General features: G+C 42.6%; 1 protein-coding gene across 1 annotated transcript; it reads right to left on the bottom strand.

Annotated features, from left to right (window-relative positions):
• Nucleotides 1-238: 238 nt before the first annotated feature.
• On the bottom strand, nt 239-11297 carry hmgcs1 (3-hydroxy-3-methylglutaryl-CoA synthase 1 (soluble)). The gene is made up of 10 exons (XM_086170483.1): nt 11158-11297; nt 9610-10058; nt 8849-8974; nt 8129-8293; nt 6549-6717; nt 5509-5679; nt 4763-4869; nt 4542-4667; nt 3656-3813; nt 239-3447 (listed from the first exon to the last, which is right to left on the bottom strand). Exons 2-10 carry the CDS (start codon nt 10055-10057, stop codon nt 3370-3372), a joined length of 1548 nt encoding a protein of 515 aa, XP_086026609.1. The 5' UTR covers nt 10058; nt 11158-11297; the 3' UTR covers nt 239-3369.
• Between the last annotated feature and the right edge of the window lie 1012 nt (nt 11298-12309).

Here is a 12309-nt window from a genome sequence, read left to right on the forward strand (position 1 = left end):
ATCCTTTTGGGTGGCCGCAGAGCCCGGCCTGCTCGCAGCGAGTGCCGTGGAAGTCCGCCACGCTCCCCCGTGGCTAAAAGCTGCATTGCAGATAAACGTCCCCGGTGATTTCCTTTTCTTGCAAAGGTTCGCCCGAAGCTTGTTCCACAAAGTGAATGATTTTTCACATTTGTAATGAATGAAAAGTCTGTTTATCTCCCTATTTAAAGTTGTGAAAAATGACAAGCACATGACGTGATGAAAGATCATTTATTTTACATCACTACCTGTTACAACTGTCCGGTAGAATTGAATCTGGGTCACATATCTACAAAGCATAAATAATCTTTTTTTTTTTTTTTTCTTTTACTGTACATTACCATCAAAATTGGTAAAGATCTAACCTCCCAGACCGGCCCGACAACACGCACCACAGGTGTGATCATTCGAGCCGGACTCCGGAGAAACCAACTCTGACTGTACAATTAAAAAATATCTGTACATTATTACAGTTCATATATATCTGCGGATTGTAAGGCTTCTTGAGACCGTAGTTCACGAGAACTAAGTCAAGTGTCTTCTACTGTCGATCGGGAACCAGCTTTTCCGCTCCGGTTCTCCGTCTTTTTAAACCAGGTATCGCGAACAAAACTACATCAGACAATCAGCCGTCAGAATAATAAGACATACACTTCTGTATATTGCAACTATTTCTCTGCACCCCCATGAAAGCCCTTCCACGCTGAGGCTTTACGTCTGAGATCATTAAGAAGTGACGAGGCCAGACAACACATCCTCTCACTGCAGCTCACAGTCACACACACACACATATATGCACACACAGTGGACTTCTCATGGCTGATGTGCTGAAACTAGCAAAAACATATGAAGTCCTTACAGAAACCATTGAACGTCTGATAATGTAAGATACAGATATTGAATTTCGATATCAATCCCACACCGGGCTGGTTTGCCAGCCTTCCCTCTGAGGCTGGTAGTCAACGTGGCTGTGAAACCCAGACCATCTGCTCACTCTACTTGGGTTCTATCGGGCATTTGTTCAAATACTTGGATTGCAGTGCCATTTGTTAAAAGCAAAGTGCAAAAAAATAAAATAAAAGCAAAAATAACAGTTGAATTTCTAGTCCCAACACCTTTCTAGGCTTGATGTAAGAATGACAACAGGTTGTATGTCAGGGAGGTGGCAGCTTGTTTTTAAAACCATTAATAAATTAAGTTAATCGAGGCAGACTAGTTTACATCATTAGATGAATTGAGACAATATTGTTTTAAAAACAAGTCTCTCAGAGCCAGCGAGGAGGACTGCCGGAATAAGGTTATCAGTCTGTTCGCACGATTGCTAAAACTGTAACGGACGGCTTTTAACTCAAAATTTCCTCATTGGTATTGTTGTCTCAATCCAGAGGAGAAACCCATTAAGCAAATAGTCCAGATGTGGAATACGTCACCTTTTACAGGCAAAGAGATACTAGCAAAGACGGATCACTTCACGTTCCAGACATTTACAGAACCGACTAAATAATCTGACACTGCCAACAGTTTTGTTCATGATGATGTGTTTCTAAGTTGATGCATACAGGACAGTTTACTTGGAACAGCTTGATAAAACTATTGCGGAGCCGTTTGTGTCATCCTCCGACCTGCCTCTGACAACTGAGGAACAACGTTTTCTGCTGGATCAATGAGAAAGCATGGGAACTGTTGGTTCATCAATGTGGAAAAAATATGTTCCTCCCGCTGTGTTTCAGATTTTCTTTTTTTTCTGAGAAGCGAGCAAACATAGCTGCTTCTGGGAAAAAAAAAAACAAACAAAATAAAATATTTTGTAGCCGGTGTCCCTTTTTGCAGAGTGCTGAGCTTCGCTTCAAGCGGCTGCCCTGAGTAATTGAAATGTTTCCAAAAAGGCACCAGTATCATCAGTGTCACTGACAGACCTGCAGGAGAAATGAGAGCAGGAACCAGGCTTTGCTTCAATGTTTGGGGGATTTCTGAAGCCAAACGTTTGGTCAGTTTTTCCATGTGAATGTAGGTTAGTGGTTTGTGCGTTAAGAATACAGATACTGATGCCGCCACCATCGGAGCAGTATTTGGGTATTTCCTGGTTCAATAGCATCTTCCTCGTGCAAAGATCTGATATTAAAGATGGACTGAGCGCTTCTGAGCGGATTCAATGATTTCTAACTACTTCCCGATGAACGATCGAACAAGATCCCGATCACAAAGGACCCTCGCTCTGAAAGAGAGCTCATAAAGGGAGGGGAAAAAAAGTCAGGCCTCCTTTTTCTTGCAAGTGTCTTAATGAAAGAATAAAATGGCAAAAAACACCGGCATGAAGGAGCAAACGTTGTTGACACGCTGAGTGACTGGATAAACTAGGAGAGACTGTGAGCTGGCCGCGTCAGCGATGGACTGTCGGACAGAGGAGCGAACGGACGAGACGATATTTGCTCTGCATATCCGTCAACATGGAGGATTCATAGACGGAACAGTGACATTACAGCCGTAGAGCTCATTTACACGCAAAGTAGGAATATCGGAACGATAGACAACACGGAGCAGAACGCCAGCACAGCACATAGTTCTTGTCACGGCTTCACCGGAACAGGAAACCACAATGTGGACACAGGCATTATTGGGTGCAAAACACTTTTGAAATAGTGCAAAAAACTACTTGACTATGACTGCTACTGCTGAGCTAATGTGGCGATCTGTTTGAGACTTCTCTGAACAAAAGTGATTGAGACAAATGGACCTAGCTAGGAAGTTAATACTGCAGCACCTGGACCTGCAGTCCATATGTTTGGTCACATAATAATGAACCTACCCTTTATAGGAAGCTGAGGTATTGAACAGAACCTGCAGAGAAAGTATAACAACTCAAATTCGGGGGTCGAGGAGCAGCGGCGACAAGCTTCTGATGCATAAATAGATTCGGAGACTAAATTCCCTTTTGTTCTTTAAAATGGCCCGGAGGCCACGCTGTCCTGGCAGTGGCTGCCAGGAGTGTCAGCACTGCAGGCATCTGCCTCCGATCCACCCAAATATAGAGTGGTCATTTCAGATGAAAAAATGAACATGTCTAAAAAGAAATAATATTAGAAAAAAAAAATCCAAATACTGGTACCGTAATGCAGATTACAGCTCAAATATACCAAGTACGGTCCACCTGGACCAGAAGTGGCTGCCGCGAAGATGATGGGGAAGGGTAGTGGCAGGTCAAAGCCGTCCAGGTCTCCACTGACACACATCGCTGCAGACTAAATCGACGATTACGTCAGAGGCGCGGCAGTGTTTCTCTCAATTCTCTGACCATTATTGTTTTCTATTTTGCAAATTCCTGGACGCCTCTCAGGTGATTCGGGACGACTCTCAATTACTGACTGCGGATTCGGGTCCATTAGAGGATGAAGGGATGCGGGGCATCTTCTTGGCTGGACTTGGGATGTGCTGAAAGACGAACAAAGACCATTTAATCAACTGCGACGGTGGACGTAGATCAATTTACATTTTCATAAATCTGAAACGTTTTTATTGAAATAAAATCCTTTTTTTGTCTCCCGTGGGGTCTCTAACATATAGACAAAATCAGCACGGACTGCCTAGATAGATGGGCAGCAGGATGTCATGTGACCTTCATGGGACAAAGAGACTCTACCTCCGCGGCGGTGCTGGAGCGAACTCCTTCAGGCTCTGCGGGCAGGTCGTCGTCAAGGGGCCTCCTGGCATACTCCCGGCGGTGCTTCTCATCCACCCGCGTCAAGTACCACGTCCCGGGGAAGAGGTCCTCTGTGGAGCTGCGAGGGATGTAGCTGGCTGTTTGGAAATGTTTGAAGAAATGTTACACGACGGATGGCCCGTGTTTTTCCAAACATGTTACAATATTCATACAGAGAGCCAGTCCAGCCGTGCGTCAACATGCCCGTGTGATCCGATCACATGTAGAACTTTAAATTTAACATCTACGAGGTACCCCATTGTTCCTTCCACATTTGAACGTGGCCTGGGCTCAAGCGCTCCCGCCCCATCTCAGACACTTAAAAATAAAATATATAAAACTGTACACTTCCTAAAAACTGTAGCATTTCTATCATCGATGTTTCATTTCCATCCTCTTGAGCTGTAGAAGTTTCTCTTCCCCTTGGTGCTACGGTCCTTCCTCTCTCCGTGAGATTCTACTGGACTCGGTCGAGTTTAAGGGACTGAATCACACAGATGCGGGGGAGGCGCTGCCTTTGGGGAGGTCATGAGGAAGCTTTAGAAACTTCCTGGTTCGAAAGTGTCTGACGCTGCCCTAATCGAGCACGTGGATTGTAAGCTCACCCTTTTCCAGCGAAGGACTTAAAGGAAATGGAAGAAAGCGATGTTCTCTGCATTAAACTGCCAAATGTTATGAAAAAAAAGCCTACTCTACATTGAACCTATGAGTACCAACGATGATCTGGAACATCTTGGATGGGCCGAAATAAGTCATGTGAAGGGATTTCTATTTCCGCAATAGTATACAGCACTGAAAAGTAAGCACAGCCGAGCGACGGTCGTACCAAGGTGGTGGGTGTCCTCTCTCAGCTTCATGTTCTCAGAGAAGACAGCAGGCGATACCTTCTTTCTGGCGTCGAGCCTGGCCTGCAGGTCACTCAAACTGCTGACCAGTTTGTCCAGAGCAGAACCTGGAAGAGACCAATGAGAACGCAAGTTATTATTTTAAATGATCACTGAAAGAATGGAATCTACAGCACACACCGGAGCGGAGCTGCACACTCACCGGGTGTGTGGTCCTGTGTGACTCTGAGAGAATACAGAGTAGCCGCAAACCCCGACCCGTAGGAGAAGACTCCGACCCTCTGACCGGTCAGCTGTGCTGGCGTGTGCCTGCAGCACAATCAAAACGATCTTTTTACATGCATTCAGACTTTCATCAGACATTTTTTTTAGATTTTCAAAGGCCCAAAGAAAGCAATGTGCAACTAAAAAAAAACAACACTAGTCGGATATAATCTTGAACTTCTTATGTTCTTATTTAGGCGGAAAACGACGAAGCAGTATACGATTGCCTTTAACAGTGAGAACATCAATGTTGGAAAATTAAATTCTCAGAGCGGTGAAAATTGTTAACATAATTAATCTGATGCCAATGGTTTTAGTTAATGATGAAGATTAATGCTGAAATCCAGCATCTTTCAAACTCTAATCCAAATTTATGTTCAGGTCAAAACTTGATATTGAACTTAGCCCAACAGGCAGCATTAATGGTCCATGGATTGTCAACACAAATGACAAGGACATGGATTTACAATCGGCATTTAAAAACTAAGTTACGTGCTTCTGACATGCCTCGCATTTGACAGAAATTGGGCTGAGCTTCAGTCGAACCACAACCACACTTATCTAGAGAATGTCTAGCCATGACAAAACAAATGCATGCTCTTGTTCAACAAGTGGCCTTTTCTGTCGATAAGAAGCTTAAGGTGGCCGAGGCGGTCAGTTGAATTGGCAGACATGGAGACATACAGTGCAATGAGGGACGCCAGGCAGCCGTAGACCGAGGGGGTGTACATGTTTCCATTCTGGTTGGAGACGAGCAAGGAGGGCTTGGTCTTCCGCTCAAATAGATCTACGCTGGCTTTCATGAAGGCCTTCTCCACGTCCCGGTCAAAGTACGTCTCTTCTGGCTTCACGTCTCTGCCATGCACACGTATATTCAATAAAAAGAAAAAAAGGAAAGATGTTAATGGTTAGCATGAATAAAAATGAGTTTGTGTGCATCAGAAATACGGGAGGAGCTAATAAGTAGATTCTTCAGCATGTAGAACATAAGCACGATAACCGGTTACATGGCCCTCTTAAAATCGCCGTCTATATTTGCTGTCACAAATTCAGCGTTACGAGACACATTACATTGTGAAACATGGGCTTTGGATCTAATGCTTTACAGAGCAGTCTGAAACACGTGAAAAGTACGAGGCACAGAATGATGCCCTTTGGCTCCCTGTGTTCTTTGTGGCTTTCGAAGCCATCATGGGCGGTAAGACATGGATGTAGATTACAGCTTCCCTTACAACTGGTTATCATCGAAATCATTTGGGTAATGATGGGATATTTGCAGTGGGCCAGCCTCAGACAAGGATGAATTATGGGGGAAAGTTAAAAAGATTACAACAGCAGATTTCTGAAGTTCAGTCAAGAGGTCCTTGCACAATTCTAAGACTTTTAACTTCGACCTGTTTCAGTGATGACTGATATGGTCACTTAACAGTTTCAATAGAATTTTTTTTTTTTGTTGAACTGCCCCCCTCTCAACATAAGCGTTGCTAATTTGACAAATAGAAGTCAAAAGTGCTCCAGAAGTTCTGAGCAGTCGAGGCAGACTGCGTCATAAGCATAAATACATAACTAGAGCATACCAAAACCACCACATCGGCGGGGGGAAGTAAAACTCAAGTCAAAGACATATGACCATCACTTCCTATGCGGCCAGTATTTCTGCTATGAGGGAGCAAAACTCATTCAGGAAGCCAACGGTTGTCCAAAGGCTGCACATTGTTGTTTACCTGAAGGCATCTAGCCCTGCGAAGGGCCCCGTCTCGGTGTTGGGGCTGGGATGGTTCAGAAAGTCGTTGAGCATCAGCCTTGCCAGCGACTTCTGCACCAGCTTGCAGTATGGAGAATGGAAAACCAAATAGCTAAAGTCCTCCAGACAGAATCGGTTTTCTGAACCCTCTGGAAAGAAAAAAAAAAAAAAGAGCAAGGATTGTGAATTTTTGAGACGTGCCTGATATGAGCTCAACAACTAGCTGGTTGCATGCAAAGGTTTGCATCAAAATGTCTAACTCTGCTTTGTCCAGCTGCAAATGATCTCCCCCTTTGGTCTGTTTGAATCGTGCAGACTTCCAAAAAATAAATATCAAATAGCAGTTCAATGTGAGGGCCAGAAAACATATCAATTAGCTGATAGCCTGTGTATTTATGGTACAATGGATACAGCAAAAGCAAAACAAAGCTACTGTATCACAAGTCAATTACATAATGTGGTCACGTTTGACTCGCAGCTTTCTTTAGGTCATCACTAACACTGATTCAAAGGCTCAAGTTAAACCTGCTCTGTTACTGAACTTGAGTAAACTTAGCACAGCAAGCCACATAAATCCAAGGGCGGCCATTATCCTAAGCCCTCTTAAGCAATTAGCCTGCTATCAGTCCACTCCACCTGCAGGGCAACCAACCCCTCTCCCCCTCTCGGCAACACGGTGGTGTTTCAGCCGTCAGCAGAAACAGAAGCATCTGACGGCTGTAAAGACACATCTACTATTATCAGTTTCTACACTCACGTATGAAGAAAGTACTAGTGCACCACAGCAGTGCAGTTTACTCTGAAGATTAAAAATGTTAAGTCAGTGAAGTTGGATGGGCCAAAAGCTATCACACTTTTTTTTTTTGCTTTAGTGACAAGACTACGTTGTTTGTTCACACAAATCTATTTTTAGAGTGTTTAATCTCCAAATCAGAGCTTGAAACTTCCAATGTGATCTTAAAACGTGGACGGCAAGATGTTACAGTATACAATGGCTTCACTGTACTGTGATTGAACAACACGACTAACTAGGTCTTGTGAAACGGAAAAATCATTAGCAAAGATAAGTAAAGAAACAAGTTACACCTCAGAGCCACAAGAGGGTGCAGCAGGCCTGTCAATTCTATTTGACTTCATTTGATTTTGATGCCAAGGTTCAACAGGAATAACAGGGAAGATTTCAATGAAATATAATACATAATATAATACAGTATTCAGAATTATAATTTTAGAAAGAAATTCACATCATAAAGAGGAAGCCCTATAGAATGAAATAATAATTTAAAGAGTTTTAAATGAATTATGTCTAAGCAAAAGTCTGCTGTCATTCTTAAAAAAGTGTTTTGTCTCTGAATTACTTTGCTAAATAACCAAATCTTTCCACCCAAACAGACCAAAGCAAGACCATTAGAACTATGATGTAGAATAAACTCATGAAATAAACAAAAAGCTCGGGTTTCTCAATGACGCGGGCAAAGTATTCCCACCAATCCCAAATAAACATGATGTGCAAACAAGCAGCGAGAATAGTCGTCCGCCCAGTATGTCAGTTTGACCCACCTCGTTGCCACTGCGCCTGGATCTTGTTGCGGTAAACAGAGTAGCAGCGATCCAAGGCACTCAGGTAGCACTCGATGGAGAGTTTGCCATCCACCACGGGGTACTCGGACACCAGGTCAGGCTTGTAGAAGTCATAAGCATGCTGCATGTGGGTTCCTCGCAGACCTGTGTCGGAGTCAGAGCAGATGCAGTTTTCTGTGAAACTCGGTAAGCATGTTGTAGAGTTAGAGGGAAAAGAAAACCTCATCAGCCGACTATCCCTCTACAAAAGTGTTTTTTGGTGTAGTTTTTGGGGGGCAGGGGATACTCGTGTTTGAATCTGTTACTCTAGATTCACAAAAGAGAATTTCCAGTAAACTGCGAGAATATTTAGAAACCTAGTAGATCCACCAACATGCTGCGTTGTACTTTTAGGGTTTTTTAACCAAACGGAGAAGAATTGTGAGCCTCTATTCTAGCAGAGCTTCAACCACGACAGGACCATTTGAAAAAAAAAAACACCTGAACACCTTCTGAATTAAATTGCCAAAAGAACTATTTGAACAGTTTAAAACAAGTGATTGGATCATCTACAAAAGAGTAAAGGACTAGATAGTCTCTGTTTCAAGATTCAATCAAAATCAGTAAACAGTCACATCATGTCATCATGGACAGTCAGGTCTTATCAGCAGGCCAGTTATCAAATAATGTTGTCAAACAAACCGCTGGGTGTTAACTGACCTCGTTCAAATGCTAAAGGAGCATCAGGTCCAACCAGCATGGCCACAGCACCTGCGCCCCCCGTGGGCCGGGCACTACCCGTAGCATAGACGGCGATATCCCCGGCTACCACCAGTGCATAACGGCCTGCAAAAAAGGAAAACATGTTTAAAAGACAACACATTCACCGATTTAAACTTTTAGGAAGCATCAGAAAGACTGATTGTGTTGTTATGTTTTGTTTTTGTTTTTTTAAATTAAACATCTGCAGATGTTTAGCTATGTTAAAGAAGAAGAAAGTCATTATTTTTTTGACTGCTGGCATATACAGCTAAAATTATATTTGCTACACCTCATTATTACAGCTATTCATTTGTAATAACAAATGAAAATGCAATAGAGTTGATAATAGTATATAATTAAAATCTTAAGACAAAGACAAATTGGGTCTTTACTGAAATAAAAAAGCTGCAGTTTGGTTGCAAAAAAAAATCATTGATTAAAAAAATAAATAAATAAATAAATAAAAATGTTAAAGTCCAAAAATGTTTAGTGTATTGCACAGAGCAGTCACTCCCATCCAGACTTCAATCGATTCTTGAAACGAAGGCTTCATTATTTTCCTGCATTTATCATTAACCACCTACTTGTTAAAATAAAACATCCTTTCTTTCATTAAGTGCTGAACGCTTCAACGCTTAATCTTACATTACCTAATCGGCTGCTAACGGACAGAATTGGCCCACGGGAAGAAACATGGTTTTCTACAAGTGTTCTCTCACCATCCCAGGAGCTGGACTCCACCCAGTTGACGGCATTGAAGAGTGCGGCTGTTCCTCCGTAGCAGGCATTTGTGGTGTCGATCCCCTCGACATCGGTGTTACCCGAGTCCTCAAACAGTTGCATCAGGACGGTCTTGACAGACTTGGACTTGTCAATAATGCTCTCGGTGCCGACTTCGAGGCGGCCCACGCTGTCGTAGGACAGGCCGTTCCTCTCCATCAGCCTCTGGACCACAGTGAGGCACAGTGAGTTGATGTCTTCGCGGTCCGAGCAGAAGCCCATTCGGGCTTGTCCGAGGCCGATGGTGTATTTTCCAGCTTGGACGCCGTCATACTGCTCCAGCTCAGCCTGGTCCACAAACTGGGACGGGAAGTAAAGCTCCATGGCGATGATACCCACATCTTTGGGCCATGGTCCCAGGTAGTTGGTGGCGGCTGATCCAGGCATCCTGCACAGATTGAGAAATCATTTTGTTGTGTTCCTCAACTTCATGTGATATAGTCTATCAACATTTTTTCCACACAAACGCCCCTCTGAGATCACTGACACTTCATCATTCTCTTCTGCTGGTAATGTGTGAAGAATACGTTTATTGACTTAACGTGCAAACAGCGGTCTAAACGGTACATAGAGGGTTTTTTTTATAGGTTTTCTATAAATTCGCTGCCACTGTTACAATGATTCGTGGCAAGGTTAGTCAGTACACAGGCGAGCTAGCAAGTTAGCTTAGGTGCTAGCACAAGTGGGAGCCTTACTACGGTACATATGCTATTCATTATAAATGTGTATAATGTTATGAATAAAAAGTGACATTCGCAATAAACGTATACTTAATAAGGCTGTCTACTTCCACGTGTAAACCTCCAACTAAAGCGGTGTGCGGACACCATGTAATTTGAAGATTTGTTAATTCTAAATTAGCGCTGGTTCGTATGAAATATATCAGGACGCCTAAGTATAAAAGCAATACGTGACTTAACGTTATAGACAAAGGTTATAAAACCTACCTAAAAACTACAAAAATGAGAAGTCTTGGGGAAATTTTTCCTAGGGAGGAGAAAACTGGGTGAAAGGGCGTCGGGATTTCCGGGAAGTTAAGTAGTTTAAGACCGGGTATTGAACTCAAATCAAACCGGAAGGTCTCTTGCCATTTTTCATAGCATTTATATTAGGAATGACTGTTTTGGCGTACGACGCGTTAAGAAAAGTGCTATAACGCCAGTTGACTAAAAACAATTAACCACAGATTTTTTAGGGGGGATATCTGCTGAATTCGCGGACCATCCCCAACCCGGACAAAATTAGCGGACGGACCTGCTTCCTGGCCGACTAATTTCCAGCAGCTTTTATCATTAGCTCACTCCGGTCTTGTGACATCTTCAACGTCACGACATGTGTGTGTGTGTGTATGTGAAGACACCGTTAGCAAACAGCTACGACACCCGTGACAAGTGACAATGTCATATCTTGTCATTTTTTTTTTAATTCGACAACTGGCTCCTTTTTTAATTAAAGCTGTTTCTAGGAGGAAAAAAAAGGTTTCTCACCTGAGTCTGAGGGTCACTCCGGCGAAGTCACAGGTTCACACTTAGTTAAGTGTTCTCACCCCGCCGAGCGGTGTATTTATATATGAGGATGACAGAGCGGCGTGAAGCTCGCACTCCAGCACCTGCCCCCTCGTCCAATCGCAGCCGGAGAACACACTTGTGAACATGCGGCGCTACCAAGCCCGGCGGGAAATTGGCCAATCAGATGCCGGGCTTTACAACCACGCGCCGGGGCAGGAGCGGCAGTCCAATGGGGTGACGTGTACGATGTCGGGTGAGAGAAAGGGAACCAATCGGAGTGCGAAAACAATTCCTGGTGCGGTAAGTAGACGCGGCGGTGGGGAGCGCAAGCATCCGAAGAGGACCGCTAATTGTGCTACCTGCTCTGTGGGCGGGAGGGGAGAGCTTAAAGAGCGTAAATAACTAAAATATTAAAATAAAATATATATATATTATCAAAAACCCATAAACCACAAACAACAGATATTTGAATATTAATATACATTTCGATCTGGACCGAGACAGGAAAACTTTTTTCTTAGGTTATTATTTGTTGGTTAAGATCCTCTCTTCATGGTTCCGATTATTGTTTATAGATTTAGTTCCCAGAGAAATTACATACACTGCAACTTATTTTAATTCAAAAAGCTCAATTAGGTAAAAAAGTCAATTTAAACCTTCTGATCGTGGGATATTTTTCAGATTTCAAGTTACCTTTACTTTAAAGTAAATATCCAATTAAATGTCCTTATCAGAAAAAAAAAACAAATGCATAACTTAATACCACACCTATTTTTTATCATTTTTTAAAACTTCTGTCTTTAGATAGACAGAAGTATAGACAGTATACTGTGGTTTGCTTGATTAAGCAAACCACAGTATACAATTTCTATAAAATAATCGATATCTATATTGTAACCCTAACCGCTTCAAGTCACCGTCAATAATTGAATGATACATGCATATAAAGCTGTTTTGAAATAAAAACAAAAAAGAAAAATGACGACTAAAAATGCAAAAATGTGGTTGAATTAAGGTCTGGTTTCAATCCAATATTCTTACTGTCTGTGTGGACAGGAAAAATGTTTTATTACTGTATTTTTTCCATTTTTAAAACAAAAGTAAGTTAATTGTTCATTAGTAAAAGACATT

The sequence above is a fragment of the Fistularia commersonii genome, chromosome 23 (genome assembly GCF_037954325.1).
Source record: "Fistularia commersonii isolate RoL2024-O1a breed Wild chromosome 23, RoL_Fcom_v1.0, whole genome shotgun sequence".
In the NCBI taxonomy this organism is placed as follows: domain Eukaryota; kingdom Metazoa; phylum Chordata; class Actinopteri; order Syngnathiformes; family Fistulariidae; genus Fistularia; species Fistularia commersonii.